Source organism: Neopelma chrysocephalum, unplaced genomic scaffold, assembly GCF_003984885.1.
Source record: "Neopelma chrysocephalum unplaced genomic scaffold, ASM398488v2 Primary Assembly neopelma1_24, whole genome shotgun sequence".
Lineage (NCBI taxonomy): Eukaryota > Metazoa > Chordata > Aves > Passeriformes > Pipridae > Neopelma > Neopelma chrysocephalum.
The window spans coordinates 42,704,932-42,727,389 of record NW_020897693.1 but is presented as its reverse complement, the minus strand read 5'-3'; the positions used below and the strand labels follow the sequence as shown (position 1 = coordinate 42,727,389).

The following is a 22,458-nucleotide window of genomic DNA, read 5'->3' as shown; positions in this document are numbered from 1 at the left end:
AACAAGGACACCATGCAGCCCATGATAAAGCAGAGCACTATGTGTTTTACCTTTTATTACAGATTAAGGAGCTGACAGGCAACCTCAACAGGAACTCCTCCTCCTCCAGCCTGTCCTCTGGGCCCAGTGGTCCAGAGTCAGACACATCCCCCAGCACTCCCAGCGTGGAGAGAAACATGTCTATTACAGTGAAGGATCAACGGAAAGCCATCAGGGCCCTTCTAATCTGGGTCCAGAGGAAAACCAGAAAGTAAGCAAGCAAACTCTTGTAGAAAACCGTGTCTTGCCACCTGCCCTTTTGAAACTGAGTCTCTTTTCTCTGTCCTGCCCTGTGGGTCTGTTACTGTGTGCTGTGGCTTCTTCTGCTTTCGAAGTTTGTGAGGTCAGGGTCTCTGTAGGGGGTGTTTGAGTATGGCCATGTGTCTACAGCAGCCGTCTGACCTTGAAGCCCGCTGCTGGCTTCACGGTTTGAGTGTTAAATGTTAACTTGCAATAACCTGCTTGATGCTGTTTAAAACAGGAGCATTCCCACCTCCCCATACCCCTGGCTTTCGTGCAGTCTGTTCGATACCTTTTGTTAATTAAAGGCTAGGTATAACCAAGGGGTGAACTGAAAAAATAAATGTATTGAAAGACTTTATCAACAGCCTTTTAAATTAAGCAGCAGCCCTGAGGAAGCTTCTCTGTGTGCTGCAGAGTGCCATGAAGGAGAGAGACCCTGCCAGACCTCCTCATTCCTCAGAATTCAAGGGGGAAGGTGGTGAAACTTAAGTCACTTCTCTCAAACTTGTAAAATTTGAGTCCATTTCCATTGCACAACACATCTATCTCCTCTTTCATAAAAAAGTGGTTGTTTTGCCAAAGCATTTTGTCTAGTAATGCTTTATCCTGGCAGAGTTACTGTCAGGTTAAAAAACAGTAGTGTAAGATATCTTGTGCACATGCAAATGCTTGGACTGTATTTTATATATGTTGTTATCTGAAGCAATGACTGGCAGAAAGTTTTAAAGAGGGCATGGGTCAAAGTTACTTATACAGGTTGATTATATGAATATTTGGCATTTTTATCTGTTGATTTGTATGTCCAAATCTGCGTATGAACACAAATTTCTGTGTCTAGTGTTGAAGACAGAAATTTTGATCTTAAATGCTTGGTCCTGTGGACCACATCATCCCTTGGTTATCTCCAGTGAAGCTAAGGGTGCTTGTTGAGCAGATGAAGTTCCATTGAGATCCATAGTTCACTGCTGCCAGCGCAGACCATAGAGGAGGCACGGTTTTAGTCCCAAAATAATGCTGATATCATCATTAATAGGGAGGTCATACAAGGAAAGTGAGGACCTGAGAGGTAAAGGCCATAGACTTTTCAGCCCAGTCAAAGAGTACAAATCGAAAACCTCTAATAGGAGAAAATTGTTCTTGCAACTGCACTGATAAAAACATAATAGCATCATTATAATGCTGTTATCCCATGATCTGTGCAGAATTTTCTATTCTGGGGCTGTATTTCATTGCAAGTTTGATGGCTATTTTTCCCTCCAAAACTTTGGACATAAACTTGTGGTTTCTGGATATGCTGACATCATTTGCATTTGGCAAATTTTCTGCTATAGAAGGCCAAGTACACAGGAATTTATGCTTATTTGTTTAAATATTTAAATCTTGGCAGTTTTCCCAAGCTATGGCATTAAAATGCTGGAGAGCAACAGAAACGGGAATCACAGAGACATTTGGTTTTGTGAATGTTAATTGTGGTTGCTGAATTCTTGAGGGCTTTGTTTTTACTAACTACTTCCTACAAGCAGGTTCATGTCAGCTGTTAGCCACACCAATCCAGTTTGTGAATCTGTGTGTTTTCTGGATGTGTTTATGCATTTTAAAATCCAAAAATATCTCAAATGTGACAAGTACAACTCAGCAACCTTCTGTTTTAACTTTTAGGAGTCTTCGAAAATTGTGATGCCTTTACTTTGGATTTTGTAACACAACCACCCCCGTAAACTGTATGTCATTCTGTTTAGGTACGGTGTTGCAGTTCAGGACTTTACTAGCAGTTGGAGGAGTGGCCTTGCTTTCTTAGCCATCATAAAAGCCATAGATTGCACTTTGGTAGACATGAAGCAAGCACTGGAGAAATCAGCACGAGAAAACCTGGAGGATGCTTTCAGCATAGCGCAGAATAAGCTGGGTGTTCCTCGGCTCCTCGAACCAGAAGGTAAAACGCCTACATCAGCTCTGTTGGGTAACATTCAAGCTATAATGAATTCATGAATATTGCATTGTGATACCTACTGAAAACCTCCCAGTGATTAGGCTGTTGATGTGATCAGTGTGTTGTGCTTACTGATTAGAAAAATAGAAATGAATTGGTCAGTGGCTTGTAGCTGTATGCTGTCAGTCATATTTGTAAGCTCCTTGGGGGCAGAGATCTTACCATGGTTTTAGCTATGTACACTGGCCCTGGTTCATGTTTAGATGCTATGTGACATCTGCATTACTAGGGGGCATTAATTGTTGTGCTGAGGGGTGTCATTAGCACTGTTTTGTAACACCTCAGCAAACAGAGACTAAATGTCACTTCATGATGAAGTGTGCAAGGCTGCCGTACCAGGAAAATGGATAGATACCTGTTCAAATGCATTTGCATCTCCCAGTTTTCACTTTACAATGCATATACACACACACATATTTATATATTTAAATACAAACATATGTGTTTATATAAATATATGTATATAAGTGGATTTCTTGTAGAGCTTTTTACTGAACTCTACTAGACAGGTGTTAGGCCTTGATGTTATGACTCAAAACCCAATTGCACTTTCATGGGTCACATGTCAGAAGACTGGGCCATCCTGCCACAAATAAGCCTCTGTATTGTCACTCAACAACACTCAACTGTCTAGTGACAACAACATAAATGACAGTACAAAGGTGGATGAAAAGGGACCCCGACTGGGATTTGGTATGTGTTTGGAAATAGGAAAAAACTAATGTGAACAAGATGTTGAGAACTCTGTTTAGTGCCATCAACAGTGGAGAGCATTTATCTTATCTGTCAGAAAAATAAAAGTGTTCGTTAGCTGTTAATTCTCTCTACAAAGGCAGGATAAATGTCTGACGATCTGTTCCTCTGCAAATGTTTTAAAGCCATGTGTGCTCAAGGCCCTTTTTTCTGTCTCCACAGATATCATGGTGGAATCACCTGATGAACAGTCAATCGTCACATACGTGGCACAATTTCTGGAGCACTTCCCAGAGCTGGAAGGGGTATGTGTTTTCTCCTATATCACATTTCTTTAATTTGCTTTGGTGTACTTAATAAAGTCAGATATTTATTTTATACGTTTCTTTCTAAGCTATTTAAAATAACAAACTCGGATTTAATTTTTCACATTTTTGTTAAATCCAGTGAAATAGGCTTTCGTTGGCGAGTGCTAAAATGCTTTAGGTAGAATTGTGCTTTTAAACATTTACATCCAATTGTAACTTTCAGAGGTTAGAAGTGGTTTCACAGGACTCTACCACTTTACTGTATTTGTCTTAAATAAGGATGAAATTTATCTGTTCACCTATGATGATTCATTGGACTTTGAATTTAATTTTGAATTCTGTCTTCTCAAGTTTGAGGGCCATGATCAATCTGAATTTAGCAGGTATGAGACACAAGATACCAGAGGCTGAATCTTATCAATACAACAGTCAAAAGCACTCACTGTAAGCATGAAATAAACTGCAGCTTAAACAACTAGGACTTTAAATAAATAAAGAGTTGAGGATTAAGTGGGGATTGACAGTGCCAGGGATTGCCAAAGATCTTTTGCAGAAACAGGCATTTCCTCTCATTTCTCAACTGAGGGTTCCAGTTGGGATATATTTTGTATCTGATAAAATTGGTGGGCATTACTAAAGTCGTTGGAATTAAAATTATTATAATAATCTAATTGTTATTATTATTAAATTAGATAAGCAGTAACATCTGCTGACATTAAGACTTGTTGGCATTTTAATGGACATAGAAAAAACCTGCCTTTCTTTTAATACAATCTGTTGGAATGAAATAATCTAATATATCAATACGTTTCACTGTGGATTTATTGGAGTTGTTAGATTTATGTTATTCCTGGGGTTTGGGATTATGTCAAAAAGCCATCAGTTGTCTCCACAGGTGCAGCAGGGAGAGATGAATACATTAACAACTGAGGATTAGGCTTGTCTGCATTCTGATCTTCCTGTACAAGTGGCTTCTTGACATTGAGCTTTGTTCAAGGCACTTGACTTGCCAAATTAGTTTTCCTACTTTCAAAATAAATGAGTCATTAATTGGCCATTTACAAGGTAATGGGGTGATGGGCTAGGTAGTTATTCTTTCTATAGTGTTTGGGAAATGTAAAATGGTATTTGCGGTAGGATTTATTATTTAATGGTGTATCATCACTTATAGGAAGACTTTACAGATCCTGACAAGGAGCTTCCAATTGAGTCCACATATGTCCACATCAAAGACACACCGTCAGAAAAGGAAGGCAAAATCTTGATTTTAAGTGAAAGTGAAGAAAACTTGTATACTGTTAATCACGAGAGGAGTCATCCTGCTCCTCCAAAGGTCCATATTCATGACATCCCTGAGAGAATCCCCTCAGAAACCGCTGCTGAAAATTGTAATGGGAAATTGAGTCAAGTGTTAGGTGACTTACAGGAAACATCTGAAGAAGAGCCTCAGAGGCCTACCTCACTGAAAATCACAGGATCTGTCAGTTTTGAATCCAGTTCCTCTTGGGAGGTTCTAAGTGATAAATTCATGTCAGGTGAAGGGGGCATCTCTGATGATCAACTGAAACAGAGCAATGACCTTTCTCCAACTGTTCTGACAGATCAGAAAAATTCTGTCGACTCTTTTGAAGAATACTCTGAAGAATTAACTAAAGAAACCCCTACTGAATATGACAACGAAACTAAGAGCCTTTCAGCCAATACTTCTTCTTTGAGTCCATTATCCTGGACTTCAGGTATACTTACAGATGATTCTATTAATAAAGTAGAAGAGAGCAAACCCCAATCTTCAATTCTTTTACCAGAAGATACCTCAAAACAAGAAGATACACATAAGTATGTTCTTCATCTTCTAAATGAGGAAATACAGAAACATCCAGAAGATGAACATACAAAGGAATCACCTGCCTTCGAGACAATAGAATCAAGCCCTTGTTCACTGAATAGTTCTAATCTCGAAAGCCAAGAACTGTCTACACAGCATGAAACATCTGATGACTCTCTCTCAGATGTACCTAAGACTCCAGATGACCTGGACAGCTGTGATGAAGTTGAGTCTACAGCTCAAGTGTTACCCAGTTCTTCCAAAGTATCTGTAATACCCCATGATCTCTTTTATTATCCACATTATAATGTCCCTATATCAGCAGTTCTGAACGCTTACCTGGAGCCTTGTATCGAAGGTTATGACACTGGAAATGACAAAGCTTCTTCTGAAACAGTAACAGATGTTTTACCTGACAAGAGCTTACCAGAACAGAACTACAAGGAAGATGCTCCAGAGCCAGACTTAGACAATAAGCTAAGCACCCCTCCATTAGAAACAGATACTGAGAACAGTGAGGAGGAAACTACAAATATTAACAGTCACATGAATTCTTCCGATGAAAAAGAAGTGCCATTACTAGTAGAAGAGTTAGAAATTGAAGAAGATGGCAATAAGGCCACCAACGATCAAGATTCCACTATTCCACAACATCTTGAGGTATTTTATTTTCTTATTACCAGCATTTCTTTGTGGGGGATTAGTATCTGACCTCAGAGGTTTTCATTTGCTTTCATTTTGCAGTGTTTGGGAGAAATATTTAAAATATACTTTGTTTCCTGTCCCATAACACTGTTTGCCACAGCCCCCTACTGGAATGAATGGAATTGCAGATCCCTGAGAAGATCTGACATTAAGAGAGAAAATAAGCCCTACTATTAACAGTACAGCAAAAATGTGAATTTTTATTATGTTTTAAAATAGTTTGAGGGTTCTTTGTAATCCCTAGGCATAACAGATTACCAGAGAGGGTATTTTTAATAATTTGTAATGAGATGAACAGAAAGTAGTATTGCTTATAAAGAAAGGATAAAGGCAATGACAATTTTTATCTGAATCCAAATAAGTTTGCCTACAAAAGCTTAAAAAACCAATTTGAGTAGGCTTGTCAAAATGAAGGCTTGTCTACACTGCAGGAGGAGAAAGAGGGGGAGATTTTTGGGGTATTTGGTTTAGACAGTTTGCTCCTGCATCTCTTCTTGCAGACACCAATTTTGAAGTGCCTTACACGTTTTCCAGTGCAGTAATTTTTGACAGTGTTTTTCAGGAATGAGTGTCCATTTAATGCTGTTCTATATGTTGCTTGGACAAGTTGCTTCAACATGTTTTTGTCCTGACACTTATTATAGTAATGAAGTCACTTTGCTGTTAGCTTGAAAGACTAATTTGGGATAGATTTTAAAAAGTGTAGTGGATTGCTTCGAAGACCCATGTCATGTCATAGCTTCTTAATAGAAAGAACTGACAATTGTCAGTATGATGATTGTGATACTTTATAGCTCGATGTATCCAAAAAGATTTTCAAGAAATTAATTTTTTTTTTATTCTCTTCAGTGAGACTTTCAGTCTCACACTACCTGCAATATAGCATCTGAATGGGTTACCCCACTAAGGTATTTGGAAGGGTGGAGAATCAATCTTTTTGCCTAATGCAAAATGTTTCTTAACTTCAACAGGCCATAGTAGAACCTCTAGAGGATTTACCAATAGCTATAAAGACATCAGAAGAAAGTAGTAATAGGGAGGAGGAAGGGGAAAATATGATTGAAGAAGATTTGCAGATCTCAGAAGTTGCCACTACTACTCTATCACAAGATAACCTGCAAGAAATTGCTGAATGCCAGGAATTTACCAGGTATTTCACATTAACTTTCTCTTAAATACACCTGACTTGTCTTTGGAAATGTGCCCTGTCCATTGGATATTTCTTGTAGTCTTCTTTTAGGAACAGTGTATTGGAACTCGGCTTCTTCCTGTGCTTCTCTTAAACATATTGGGTGATTCAGTGCCAATGGAACTTGATTTGACTGTGCTGTACACTTTGCTACACAGAGCCCAGTTGGAACCCCAGTGCATTTTGAACATGGCAGTGTTATAACTGCTTTTCCAACAGAAAGAGTATTTTGTAAGGTAGATGAAATAATCCATATGCATTGTGACACTGTATGGAAGCATGACACTGATTCATTCCAATAGATATTTTTTGAGTGTTTTCTTCTGATTATGATTAAGTAAATGAGGTTGTGGAGAGAAAATAAGATGAAGAACTCGTGGGTTGAGATAAAGGCATTTTAATGATAAAAAAGCAAAGGCCATGTGTGGAAGAAAATTAGGAGAAGACCCCAAAAAATAAGAATTATTTTTTCTCTACTTCCCATCACTAGGTGATGTCCAGCCACTTCCTGGGAAGCAGGGTGTAGTGGTTGCTTCAGAAGACAGATATAATAACAAGTATGAGTGTCCTTTGGTCAGTTTGGGTCAGCTGTCCTGGCTGTGTCCCCTCCTAACCTCTTGCCCAGCCTCAGACCACTGACCTGTAGGGTGGGGGTTGGACAGAAGGCCACGGTGCTGTTCCAGCGCTGCTCAGCCGCAGCCAAAATGCGTGTTTTACCAACACCCTTCTAGCTACAAGTACAAAGCACAGCACTATAGGGGCTGCTGTGGGGTAATTTAACTGCAGCCCAGCCAGAGCCAGTATGGAGACACTCAGCTAATTTTACTCCATTCACTTCTGTTCCTTCTTATGTTCCAATTTATTCTTAGGTCATTTATTGGAGTGGGACATGAACTGCAATTTGTTGATCCTTATCACTGTAGCACTCTAACGAATTTGGAAGTTTACTTATAAAAACCCATTTTCCCTTCAAGCTTTTTGTTCCCTTCAAGGTCTGTCCATTTTTCATTTATGTTGATGCCATAAAACCTGGGTATACTCTCACTGAAATGTTAGTGATGTCAAAGGTGGGAAAATGCTGTCAGATGGCATTTTTCAGAAAAGATTCCTTTTTGAGCATATGAATTTTGAAAGTTAGTCAGATTTTCCCAAAGCTATTTTTATAATGTTACTGATAAATTCCAGCCCATATTCTACGACATGCAACAATGCGTATTTGTGGTTTTGCACAGCTTAAAACTGGCATGTGCAATTGCAGTGGTTCTCTTTAACTTTCCTTTATGAATTTAAAAAACTTGCTTTTACATACATTTCAGAACCAGTGACAATGATGCCAACATTTATCTCCGAAAAAGGTCTCCTAATCCTTCTGAGGAGGTAAGTGTGTGGAAATTTATTTGTTGCTATTTCTCTGTTTCTCCTAAACTCCAAAAGTTCACACACTGTAAAAAGGTCTACTCTCTCTATAAAGCTCTGTGACAGTATGCAAGTCTTGTGGCTTCTAATAATTTTAGTGCCAAAACCAGGCATAGTTTCAATATCTCCTAAATACATGGAACTGAACTTCCCTGACCCTTGAACAAATCCCCAAAGGAGTCCCTCATACTACAATTAAATCTATTGTAACTTTGAATCTTGCTTCATCATAACTGTATAGCTGCAACATTTTGCTTCTTTGAAGCTTCCTTTACTTGCTGCCCCAGTTTCTTTCAGTTTTTGCATTCTCTGTATGTGTGTTGGTGCCCTGGTCCCAACCTTGCAAAAATGCTGTGTGTCTCCTGAAGAGCACTGTTTCTGAAAAACTGGGCTCTTTCCCTTTCCTTCACAGTAGCAGTGTTATATTCTCTCAGTAGCAGCAGCTAACCCTAAAAGAATTTGTTGTAACATGAAACTGCGTCCCTAATGACAGATGTGATTCATACTGGCTTCTTGAGAGCACACTATACAGCTGAGGTCTGGATTTTTACTTTTTAAATCAGAAGGAAGGGACATTATCAGCACTCTGGGCACACTGAGCAGAGATAGGAATATGGCTTTTTTCAGCACAAAAATAAAATTCTGACCATCTTGGAGTTTCAAAGAAATGCTGCCACCAATGTTCAATGAAACTGAGGTTTCACACAGATGCTTTAGTTTTGCAACGCTGTCAGAGCTATTATAAATACATATGAATGAGGGGAACTTTATTCAACTGAGTGAAAGCAGTTGAAAGCAAAAAAATCTTCATATTTCACAACTTTTTTCTTTTTCTGTGTATGTGTACAGTGCTGCAGTGCTGGATGTGCTGACAGGGAATACATTTATAAGCACACTTTCATTTTAATTGAGCAAACAATTAGATATACTCTGCATAAAATACACACACAATTACCACCTTTGTGAGATGCTGAATTTTATTTTTTGTTATATAATCTATTTCTTGTTTGTTTAAGGAAACCTATGGTGTAAATGAGCAGAAGATGACAGATATGGGTGAAAATACATTAATCATCAGGTGAGTGGTTCTTATTCAAAGACTTTTGCAAGGAATCCATAAATCTAGGTACTACTAGCAGTGCTACAAAAGGAATTGGAAATTAATTATAATGGTAGAAACTGACTGGATGTCTTCTGTAATGGCTCGGAGTCCATATTTCCTATAAGCATAAGATACGAAAGTTCATTATTGCTCAATCTGTCCCTTGACTAAAATGCTTTTTCTTGACTTGAGTTGAAAGATTCAGATGTCTAAGCTAGAGTCTGAGTGTTCTCCCCACTTAGTGGATATGTCAGGCCAAGAAAGAAGTGGGAGAACTTCAAATGTTAGGCCCTCTGGCAGTGATGACTCTTTCCATGTTTGGAAGACTGTCAAGACAATATTTAGTGTGGTCAATGCTAGGGAAAATCAATAACTTCAGTGGAGGTCAGGCCCCTCTATTAGAGTGTGTGTGTGTGTGTTTAGTCTAGACTAGGGTGATGGGTCCTGAACACAGAGTGTGTATCCCTTTGGTATTCGGGTCTAAACATCTATAAAAAACAAAGGATCGCTTCAGGTTTTCCCTCTTAGCTGATACTGAGTGGTACCTCTCAGAACGTCTAGTTAAAATGATTGTTATATTTAAATGCAGAAAACACACAAAATATTATCAAGATCCACTGTCCTGGTCTCACTTATGCTTCTGTTAAAAAAAACACATGAATAGCTGTTACAGTTATAGCTGTTTATGGATTGCTGATATTGAGCAAATTTTGGGTAATACTCAGGTATATATCCAGTATAATATCTGAGCAAGTAGGATGCCTCAAGCCAGAAAAAAGGACCCATTAAAACAGGCCAAAACACATTTTTCTTCAAACGTAGATTAGAACCAGAGGGTTATTCTTATAGTATTGTAAAATTATAAAACGAGTGTACCATCTCGTGCCTTTTTAAATAAGACCCTTCCTTGTCTTTGTGAGAGCTCAGTGGTGCCAGCAGAGTCCATTGGACTTTGCCCTTATGAACCACAGCTGGAAATTCGGAAATTTCAAATTTTGGAGTTGTCCTGGAAAACCCCAACTGCTAGTTGGTTTCTGGAAGTTTTGGGCTTTTTCTGTTTAATATTCAGGTGTCTGACATGAGTAGCTCTGAAAGTAGATGATTTGGGGGAAGCATATTAAGTCAGATCCAGTGTATAAGCAAAATTATGAAAGTTTGATTTGTGCTGCCCAGAGCTATGTTTACTGTTCTGAAAATAAAAGGGCATCTTTTTGACTGGTGGGAATCTCCTTATACTACCTGAGAATTTGTCCAGAGTTTTCAGAGGATTAATTGATAGGTACATTGGCTCTGGAAGGAACACACTGCTTTAGCCTGTTATGCCCCTCCTAGTCTAGCTGGGACTCCAGCTGACTAAATTGAATTGGTTCTTTAAACTGCTGTCTGTTAGTCTGCCCTCTGATCTTCACAGTAAACATTAACAATGAAGGTTTTCTTCTTTTGCTTGTCTCTTATTGAATTATCTCCTGTTTACAGGAAGAAAAAGGACTCAGAAGCGAGTGAGATCTCACCACCAATTCATGAGATTACAATTTTTGAGCAGCCAGAGCTATTTTACTTCATCATTTTCTTCTGGGTGCTGATCTACTGCCTTTTACTCCTTCCACAGCTTCTTAGCAACAAAGTTTGATCTGTGTGAGGTGTGGAAAAATAAAGGATGGTGGCTGGATTGCTTTGTGTATCTGCATATGAATATGTTCCTTCAGGTGAAGCACAAACAGAAATCCAGGACCTGGTATTTGCATTTATTATCAGGTTGTCTTCAATTCCTCTACTGTTGTGCTATGACAGTGTCAAAGCACGTTTTATATTATGATAACTGTGTAAATGTATATAAAAATGACCTGATTTAGTAGACGCAATTTTGTACATTTGTGCCTTGCTTTATAAGATGCTAAATAAAACCAGATAATTATCAGTAGAAATATGAACAATTCAGAGCTCTAGTCTTCAAAAATTATTCTTCTGGCTTCATTTTCTTATGTAGGGCCTGACAGCTGTGGAAGAGGGGTGGTGTTGACTTGCCTCTTGATCTGGCCACCTGCAAGGGCAAGGCTAGAAATGCTTCTTCACGTTTGCCATTGAATTATTTGAAAGAGCTGGAGACAGAGCAGAGCTACAGGTGGTGAAATACACATCAGGAATTACAGTTCCAGTAGCAAATCCAGTGGAGCAGCAAAATCAGGTTGAGGGTTAATTGGGGTAGGAGAGTTTGATTTTTTTAGGATTTAAATTTACTTTTGTCCTGCACCTTTTGTTAGGTTTGTTTTGAAGGAGTAAATTGGGTGTGGAGAAGTGTGAAGCACATACATGCTCATTGCTTCACAGGAGTGGTCATATGGGAAATCTTAGCCCAGAAACTAAAGTGTTTTAAAAGTACCTCAGTGCTTCTGAGTCTGCTTCTGCTTCATTTTTGCTGCTGCTTTTACTCACCAGATCATGGGAAAATGTCTCTTTTTTGAAGATACAAAAAATAATAGGTCACCTAATTTGCTGAGGCTACTCTTAAGGCACAAGTGTATGGTAAAAGGATTAGAAATAGCCTTTAAGTGTCCAAATCAATAGAGAAGGAAATGACAGATATGAAGCTAAATACAGAGAAATGCTGACAGCCAGCACTGACTTTCTAGTGCAACTAAGAGACTCCTGTGGCTTTTCTATAGGCACAGTTGAGCCACTTCTGCCTCTTGTAATTTTTGTCCACATCAGTGATCACTTTAGGATATTTGATTTAGGATTTTTGCCAGACAAGGTGTAACCCATGCTTTGGAGAACAAAAGAGAAGTCTTCAAATTCAATTTCATACCAGTAACTTTTCTCTATGTGACTTTTTGTGAAGTCACTACTTTTCATTGACACATTTTTAGTTCCATGGTATGCTTTATGAAACTACATCACATTGCTGCTTCCACCTGAAAATTCAGAAGGTTGACTTCAAAGTGCTTCATAAAATGAGGGGTTTCATAATTTTAGACTGAATGAAAATTAAATCCCATGGCTATATGTTTTACATATATTGTTGTAGCATAAGGTGTAGCCCTACCCTGGCTAAGTTTTCAGATGAAATAATAGTACATGGGATCAGGACACATCAGAATATATAGCAATTTATTTGCAGGTATTTAAAACGTGTTTGTAGTCATGTTATCTGCTGAGGTAATCCTAACCATTCATCACACTTCATTCTTCTTCATAAGCTTTTTGTTCCCCTGGGATTTTTCTTCTGAGCTGCAGGTAGAATTCAACAGCAATATGGCTCAACAGGAGATCTTAAATATTGAAGATAAAATTCTAAACATTTGAACAGAAAGCAGAAATCTTTCTTATTCTGTCCTTTCACTGTTGACTAGATCTGGATTCACCCCATGAACCTAAAAATAAGATCTACTGTGCTTGGTGAGGAACAGATCCAAGTGTCCCAACTTAATTCAATGTAAATCAACATAAGTAAAAAAATAGATTCTTTATCTTGCTGATGAAAATGCTCAACATTTTGAGTCATCTGATTTTGTGATCCACGAACTTGTTTGTGCTTGTTGTTGAAGACAGTGATACTTTCTTCCAAAAGAAAACCTTTATTAGATTTTTTGAAAATGCTTTCTGGAAGTAGGCTAAAATAGAATATTGAAAGGTTAGTGCTTTTCCCTCTGAAAGAATAAAACTTAATACAAGAAACATATCCTTATCCTTAAAACCAAGGAATACTAGGCTGGGGTATGGCATCTGTTTAATTGCAACAAGTAGCAGTGTACATTAGTTTGGAGTGAAATTGTTGACAGCTCTTCATTATGTTTCACTCTTCACAGGCTCCTTTGGTTTATGACAACCTTTTCTGATTCTTTGTATCTTTACTCACTGATCCTTCCATATTTATAGATCTTGAGCAGAGGTTACCTGGAGTTGGATTACAGTCTCTTCATACAACTTTATAGCTATCAAAGTTCGATCAAGTAAAGCATGCTCTCTTCTGTCTTCTTCCTTCTAAGAATATTAATCAGGATGAGGAGCTCTTTGGATGTCTTATCCATCCATGAAGAATGGAAAGGTGGGAATGCACTGATGCTGGCAATTTCATTACACATTTCATTTGTTACCTCCCACTGATGAACAGTGACTGAACATTGAAATGAGCAGTTTAAATGTCAAACAGCATCCAGCAGTTGTCTTGGTCATCTCACCTAGTGTTTCAGCTGATACACACTTTCCATCCTATCCCATTGAGAGACAAAGATTGCTTCTTCCATCCAAAATAGATGAAAAAAACCCCTAAATTAGTCCATGACACTTGGTGTTATGTTGCTTTCCATTTTGGGGTTTGTTTGGTCATAGGTTTGCTATAACAGAGGCAGTGTACCTTACCCAGCCATTCCATGGGTGAGAAGATCAAAGGTGAAGAGTTAAGAGTGATGATACTGGTATTGTCAACTGTGCATGAAAGAAAAGTCTGAACTCTTCAGGAGTTTTGCCTTTACCTGGAACTGCAAAGAGTGACATCTGCATAAGAAGCAGTTTCCCCCCACTTAAATTGACTTGTGAGCCTGCATCTCTTCTTCCACGGTCCAAGATCCAATCCCTCAATGCAAGTGCCCTGTTCTGAAAACATTGCTTGTTGTTGGGCTTTGTGGCCTGTTCTGAGCTACTGTCTAAAAGCCTGATTGTGAAACATTCCATATGGCAAAGCCTATTTTAACTTGCTGCCTAGAGGAGTGGCTTGAGATAGTGGGGGTTTAAAGGCTGGTGGGCAGTCTGTTGTCTACCCATTTTCCAGCAGATATGTGCACTGTCAGAATAAGGAAGTTTTTCCTGAATTTTTGACTGGGTTTTTAAAAAATGCCAACCTTAAACTGACCACATTTGGTAGTTCAATTTAGCAGCAGAATTCAGATGGACAAGGGTACTGATCTGTTAAGACTCTTTCTAAAACCCACTGGTTTTGAGCAAATGTGGGTAGCAGATTATTGTGAAGTGTAAGTGACAGGAAGTGTTTGAGGATCACTGGATAAAGGATGTTTGGTGTTCACAGAAGCACCATTAAAGGCCGAGCGACAACTATAAAAGGATGGTTCAATGTCATTGTAGTCATGTAACTTAACTGCAAAGTGTTTCATTGTGATTTTATAGAAAGTGCAAGGAAAGATATGCCATTAAAGACAGAACCCCACAAAACATTTATGAGGCAGATTGACTAAGATCTGAGGAAATGAGTTAAACAGTCACATAAACTACAAACTGACCTGGATATAGCCTTTGCCAAATTGTAGGAAATTTTCAGTACAATGGTAGGGGAAGCACAGATTACAGTAAAAAATGACAATCAATTTTCAATGCCATGAATATTTTTGAGGGATTGAGCTCTAAAATGTATTTTTATTGAGTTTCTAGATTGTAATGAATGTGTCTACAGAATTTTATGCAGAGCTTGAGAGTTCAGCTGTTTGAAAATGATTTTTTTTATATAGCAGTGATTATTTTATCTATATATTTAATAGAACTGTAAAACCATTTTAAGAGTACCTGTAAAATTCTGTGTATGTGATACGATTATTTATTAATTATGACTCATGAGAATGAACGTTAAGCTATGCATTGGTTGTGTCATCCATTTGAAAACTGGAAACTGCAAGCAGGAGAAGAGTTTTTAATGAACAGCAGACTTGAAAAGCAGGGAAAATGATTGAATATAATTGTGCGACTCTTAAAGCTGCATAGCAATATGTTATTTTGTGATGTTAAACTTTCAGCTACAGTTGCGAAATATACTGAGTGATTAAGCTACTTTCTTCCATTAAAACTTCCAGAGGCTGAAATTTCTACATGTTGATATTTGGTGTCTAAACACACTTAAATCCTCTACGTCTTCTGGACACTCTCAGTTTACTCCAGCTCAGTATGGCTGTAACTTCTTTATTCAATAATGCTCCATTGAGTTTATGCGGGTACCATGCAATACCCATTGGGTTTCTTTTAGGGTTCTCTGCAACAATCCTCGCAAAATCAGAGCTGTAGGAGATTAATCTGGCCAGTGCATGTGGTATCTCATTCAGCCATCTAACATGATAATAACTGTGCATTATCACTTATGCTAGCTTCTTGCCAAGCACAAATGTGAATGCATCCAGTGATGTGTTCACCTCCTCTACTTCTGTGGAAGTCAATGCAACACATCTGTGTGCTAAGCACACACTACAGGACCTGGCCCCGAGGGCACTTAAATCAACATTAACCACATAGGCCAGGAAGTCTCTGAAGCCTATGCAATGCCCTTAGCACTGGATCCCCTCAAAAATCCAACATACACCAACCATACCACTCACTTCAGTTACCTCCCCTTGTACAGAGAGCATTTGTTTGTCTAAATTCTGCAGGATCAACCCTTTAAAGAGAGGAAGTTAGAACAGCAGCAGGGAACAAATAACTGGAAGATGAGGATGAGGTTTCAGGCTGGGATATGGCCATGGAAGTTTCCAAACTGCTACAGCTGAAAGCTCACACCCTGACAACAGGTTGCCTGCTGTTTCCATTGAGCTGTTTCCATAGGTAGCAGATCTGAATGGAGGTAAAAACCCTTAACTTCTTTGTATTGCTGCATTGTGCAGAATTTTTTTGTCAGGTAAATTACTTCCAGTTCTTTCCCTCGGCACACCACTGATAACAATAATTTGCAGTTGCCCAACTTAGGATCATTCACATTCCAGGTTTGTGTATAAACAGGACATACAGTATGGCTTGTTCCCACTCACACCACCTCAAGATTGTGAAGCTGTTCGTGCAGGAGGATGGGAGGTGCATGCACATTAAATGATATGGAAAAGTCATGTTCTGAGCGGCATAGCTGTCCATCGCTTTACACAACTTCAGAGCCCATGAAGGGTGAAAAATTAAACCTTATTTTTTCAAATGCCATAGTCATTTCAGGGTTATCTTAACTGAAATTGTGGAACATGAAAGTATTTCTTTCCTCCACTAAATGTAACACATGGTAAACTTCCTTCCACCTCAGTGGTACTTTCGATGACTCCTTTCCAGGCAGCTGCTACTGCTGCTACTGGAAAATGAGACCCAGTTATTTTCTCCCCATAGGGGAGGAATATATACGTTTATGTCTCTAGAACAAAAAATTGGCCCATGAGCGATTAATACATTTTTTTCTTCATGAAAAGGTTAGAAGGACCAATAAAAATAATTTTATCTTTGTGAGAAATACTAAAATCTATCATTCCAAGAAAGACTATATACTTGCCTTCACTGCTATGTTCAGGCCAGGTAATATTTTATTCCCCCAATGGTTTCATTACTTTCACTGGGCCTTCCTGGAATCTCTTTGATTCACAGAATAGATTTGCTGTGTGTCCAAGGACCAATTTGTACAGGGGGGTCCTGGTCCACAGCCGTGATTAAGACTGTAACAGAAAATCACCATTGTTTACTTCAAAATGACTGGTTTGATGTAAATCAAGTGACTTTCAAAGCATATGCTGCTCAGTTTTTGAGAGAAGCAATGCAGTCATGTTTTAATGCCAAATAAGTTACACAAGTCAAATAAGAATTTTTATTGTAATAAAAAATTCAACTTCTGCTTTTGTCTTGAACAAAACATTTTAGTAGGCATACCACTTTGTGCTATTGTATACTGCTTTGTAAAAAGCTGAATAAACTGTTTTACCCTTTCTTGTTAAAGTTCTCCAGTTTAAAATGTAAAGTGCTAGTTTGCTAAAGAGTTAATGAGGGACTTCATCCTAAATAAATAATTTGTAAGTAAGGAATGTAATATTTAAAATACATGTTCCTCTTTGGCAAGTGGTGAGGAATGATCTTTTTTTTTTAAATGAGAACAAATGCTGGGAGGATTTGAGTGGTATACTGAAGGAGATGCATTTTCATGTACTTTCAAATACATTTCTTAACACTTTCAGTCAGGTTTGTATTGGATGTTTGCACTAGTTGCTCAAAGCTATTTTTTGTGAGAAAGAACTATATTCTTATGTATAGCTGGTACACTAGAAAAGCAAATGTTTTTAGAAACTGCTATGCTTTAATAAGAATAGTATTTACTAGTGAATAGTTCCAATTTATTTTACAAAATCTCCAATTTTGAAATAAATGGACAGGCTTCCTGTATATAATCTGTTATCTGTGGGTTTGTCCTTTTTCTCACAACAAAATACCTTACAACATAGTTTAGGAGAGATGACCATTTAGTTCTAATTGTTTAATTTATTCATTGTTATTATTATATATTTTATCTATCTATACATTTTCATGCCCAGAAATTATATTCACTTTTTAGCAGAGTAAACATTGCAAATTCATAAAGTATGTTGTTTCCCAACTACCCAGAAAGTGACTTTTTGTTTTAGAGGAAGAATCTAAACTTTTATTCTGGTCAATAAACAGATGGATTTTAAATTTTTATAAAGGTGAAGAATTATTAATTTATTGTATGTATGGCCAGTCTTCGCGAACGAAGATTTTGGGAAAGGTCTTTTACCTTTCAAGCCTGCGCAGTGGATTTTTTTTAGGTGAGACACAGCCTGCGCTGAACTGAGCCCACCCTTTAATCCTAAGGTTCATCTGCCGGGGCCAAGCGAGCTTGGACAATGGCAGTGAGGTCCTCAGGATGTAGGTTTGTTTAGAGTGATCTTCTCATAGATGGATGGCCTTACAGGGCTGACGAGCTCCATCTGCCTGGGGGAGTATCCCTGACCGGGAATCGAACCCGGGCCACGGCGGTGAGAGCGCCGCATCCTAACCACTAGACCACCAGGGGTCCCCTATTAATTTATTAATGCATAGAAATTGGCATTAGGAAGGCAAGCCATGGGAAACATTACAAAAACAGTTGTGCTTAATTAGTTACTGTTCTTACAATTCAGTTTATCTGGACTGTTTCTATGTCCATGTTTAGACTTGTGGATTAGTAAATTACCAGTTGCAGTATCCATTCATATTTACTATGAAAAGGAAAATAAAGTACAACAGAGTTGCAATACCGTTGGATTCAGCCCCATGATGTGTCTCCTGAGAAATATATCTAAACTGGATAAACATAGAGAAAGGAAATGGTATATGGAGAAAGGAGTTGGAATACTTCTTCTCTAAAAGTTTCATGCATTAGGAATTATAAATATTCCTCTATCCTGCTACAAAATCAAATCATCCCACGTGCTTTCAAAGTGTTTCTAACCACTCCTGGATTAGCTGGTACCTGCCTATAGGACCATCCTCCCCCACACCTAAGCATAGGCAGTAAGAGGATATTCATTATGCTGTTGAGAATTTGGAATATTAGGGTGCAGTCCTGTTAGCAGTGCAGACTTCCAGAATCATAGAATGGTTTGGGTTGGAAGGGACCTTTAAATGTCATCTAGTCCAATCCTCTGCAATGGGCACCTTCCACCAGATCAGGTTGCTCAGAACCCTTTCCAGTCCGATCTGAATGTTTCCAGGTATGGGGCATCAACCACCTTTTCATCACCATAACTTTAAAATCTGTAAATACAGTTTGAAACTAGTAGCTTTTTTGGTGTCATGAATGACAATTAAGTGGAGAATAACAATGTTGTGATTTTTTTTTAATTGGATTAATTTTTTTTGCAAGTGACACTTTGGTTAGGAATTTGCAAGTGGACTGGGGAGTGGAGAGTGTGAAGTTCAAATAGGCAAGATGGGTCATCTCAGAATGTGGAAGCAGAGTAAGCTTTTACAACAGTATAAGATCCAAACTGTAGTTCAAATTCAAACATAATAGGACAGGAATTGTACCAGATTTCTCTTAACTACTCTGGGATAAAAGTAATTCTGTTAGAAACTGCAAAAAAAACTCCCTTATCCTTGGTGTGTAATCAAAATTTTTGTAGCTTAAAGATGATGCAAATGCAGCATGGGAAACACATCCATCTGGATCTTGGCAGCAATAAAGCCAAGAACAGGCTTCATTTCAGACAAGGAACTCTATGCATGTATACATACAGCGAGTAAGCACTTTGGTTATGCAGGAGCCCAGACTTCCAAAAGATAATCTGTGGACATCACACATAGATTCCAGTTAGTAGTGTATAAAGAAAACTTTGTCCTCTTTTCAGTGCTCATTTTACCTGGCTGGTAAACAAAAGCCAGCAGGGTCAGGAGAACTTCAAATTGGTGAGCAGATACAGCAAACCCTTAGACTTGAGCTGTGATTTCTATTAAGATACCAATATACAGTGATAACCTTTTCTTGAGTTGCTATTTCTACTGATGTTACAAGGATTATTTCCAGGAGAGCTAATTGCAGCAGTTTATGAAATGCCTTCTGTGACTAACTCCATTCCTTGGTGAGACGGTACCCCTGCCTTGCCACAGTCCTTGTCAAACTGTACACTTTATCTTGGAATATCATGTAACATATGATCAAAGCAAAATGTATAGCTCCATCTGCTGTAAATACTTTGAATTGATTATTTTTAGGTTACTTTTTTATGGCTGATTTGTACTCTGGGGAACTGATTTATCACTTTGCTGATATGTATTTTCTGCATGTTAGCAAGAATCAGCATCAATACAGATTTATACATTGCAAAGTGGTATTTCTGGGTTCCCAGGCAAAGAGGAGCATTAAAAAGGGTATTTCTCAAGGACATTAGGAACTTATGTTAAGTGTCATATGACAGATCTTTTGTAGTTTGTCATTGCAGCCGCTTGTGAAATTCCTCCCCTCTTTCAGTAAAAAAACCCATCAGGTAAAGTCCTAGGTGACTGGGAAAAGGGAAACATTGTACCCATTTTCAAAAAGGGTAGGAAGGAGGGCCCTAGGAGCTAACGACCTCTGAGCCTCACTTCTGTGCCTGGGAAGATCAGGAACAAATCCTCCTAGAAGTTATGCTGAAGCACATGGAGGACAGGGAGGTGATCTGGGACAGCCAGCACAGCTTCACCAAGAGCAAATCCTGCCTGACCAGCCTAGTGGCCTTCTATGATGGAGTGACTGCATCAGTGGGCAAAGGAAGGCTTACAGATTTCATTTATCTGGACTTCTGTAAAGTTCACACAGTTCCCCACAACATTTTTCTCTCTAAATTGGAGATGGATCCAATGGGTGGACTGTTCGGTGGATAAAGAACTAGTTGCATGGTTGCACCTAAAGGGTAGTGGTCCACAAGCAATATCTCTCTCTTCTGGGCCACACACAATTCTTTGTCAACTGTGTTTCTGAAGGAAAGGGGAAGCAAGTCATGCCAATTTCTGCCTTGGTGGTTTTATCAAGTGCTCCCCGACTGTGTTGTTGCAGGTGCCAATTTCCTGTTACCATCTGAACCCCTGTGACATCTGGGCTTCCCTCCACACCTTGCAGTTGATGTCCAGAAAAAAATAATGTTTTGTCTCTTCTGACTGTGTCTCTATTATGATATTCTGGACTGGGGAGATGCTGTTTGGTGATGGATCCTAAGGGAGGAGTTTGGGATCATCCTTTGCCCTAGAATCCTTGTCAGTCAGCATCAGGGTTGAGCTCAGAGACTTTAGGAGTCAAACCAAACCAACACAGAACAGCTGAGGTTGTGAGGGATATGTGGAGGTCCTCTGGTCCAACTGCCCTGCTCAAGCAGGCTCCCAGGATTATGTGCCCTTGGTGTGTGAACATGTCCAAGGATAGAGACTCCACAACCTGCCTGGGCAACCAGGCTCTTCTCTTTGAGAAGAGCTTGGCTCCCTCATCTTCCTTGTGTTTTATGCACAATGCTAAGACACTCACGCTCCCCCCAGTCTTGTCCCAGATGAAGAGTGCTGGCACTCTCAGCCTCTTCTCACATGGCAACAAGAAGGAGAATTTCCACTGGCCCTCTTTTGGAAATGCCTCTGTCTCAAGAAATTGGAGACGTTAGTCTTCCTCTCTGTTTCTTTGTCAACTGTGTGATTGCACTTTGGTGTGGTGGTGCAGAAGCAAAGATGGAAGGATCTGTCACCTCCCATGAAGGTAGTTGTAGTGGAGAAGATGTCTTTGTTGATTTCCCACCTCTGTATCAACAAGCCCATGCTCAGTAGGGAATCCGAGTGCAGGTTCCTCCTCTCATCCCAGTCACTGCCCTTAGTGATCCCTCGCCTTTCCCACTTGCTCTTCTGTTTCCCTACTGGTACAAACCTAAAAGGAAACAGTGCAGTGCTCAGCTCTTCAAGGGCTGACATCACCAGGAAACCTGGTCAAAACTTCTCTTTCTTGCTGCCCGTGTTCAGGAGACGTTTTAGTCACACCAAAGTCTTTTGTGACTCTTTTCTTTTTTTCTTGTTTTGATGTATTTCTTAATTCATAGGAAAATTAAGGCATCCAAACCCATTGTAGGTTTGATGGCATCAAAAGCAGACAAAAAATATTTCTAGAGTAGCTAGAAGCCAGTTTTGGTTTAAAAATATTCTTTCTCTGTGAGACATTCCAGAACAGCCAACACAATTACAAGTCTTGTGGCTGACCTGAATTTTGTTCCCCATTTTTTTTTCATCCACTGGTAGCTATAGGAAGTCACAAATGGATTTGTTTCCTAACACAACATTTATTTTTCTCCATCCTTCTTCTTCTTTACTAATCATCTGAATTTGAGGGGTTTCTTTACTGATGTGTCACTCTGATAGAGACACTCTAGAGACCATAGCACAGGTAGAAGATGATGGAGGAGATCATCAGTCTGGAGAAATCCAAGGAAAAAGTAGGAAAGTTTGCCTGGAAAGAATTTTCTGGAGAGAGAAGGGTCAGTTTCCAAACTATGTCAGCTCATGTCCTCACATCAGCAATTTAAAGAGGTTAAAAAAGAAATAAAGCAGTTAAAACTATTGAAGTTTCTCTTGCACTGGGAAAATATCCTTGGAGTTATGAAGTCTGAGTCACTGAAGTGTGAAAGTACACCAAAAAAAATTTTTAAAAGCATCTTAGGGCAAGAAAAAGATTTGTGCCACCTATCACCTTTTTAAAATCTCAGCTCC

The 22,458-nt window shown here is 38.9% G+C and overlaps 1 protein-coding gene across 1 annotated transcript in view; it reads left to right on the top strand.

Annotated features, from left to right (window-relative positions):
• CLMN (calmin) overlaps nucleotides 1-11,444 on the top strand; it is a 69,460-nt gene extending 58,016 nt beyond the window's left edge. The window contains exons 6-13 of the mRNA XM_027673909.1: nucleotides 63-250; nucleotides 2,022-2,215; nucleotides 3,188-3,270; nucleotides 4,445-5,758; nucleotides 6,775-6,953; nucleotides 8,309-8,369; nucleotides 9,425-9,486; nucleotides 10,987-11,444. Coding sequence (XP_027529710.1) covers nucleotides 63-250; nucleotides 2,022-2,215; nucleotides 3,188-3,270; nucleotides 4,445-5,758; nucleotides 6,775-6,953; nucleotides 8,309-8,369; nucleotides 9,425-9,486; nucleotides 10,987-11,140 — 2,235 coding nt within the window. The 3' untranslated portion in view covers nucleotides 11,141-11,444. The remainder of the gene's footprint in view (nucleotides 1-62; nucleotides 251-2,021; nucleotides 2,216-3,187; nucleotides 3,271-4,444; nucleotides 5,759-6,774; nucleotides 6,954-8,308; nucleotides 8,370-9,424; nucleotides 9,487-10,986) is intronic.
• Nucleotides 11,445-22,458: the final 11,014 nt, after the last annotated feature.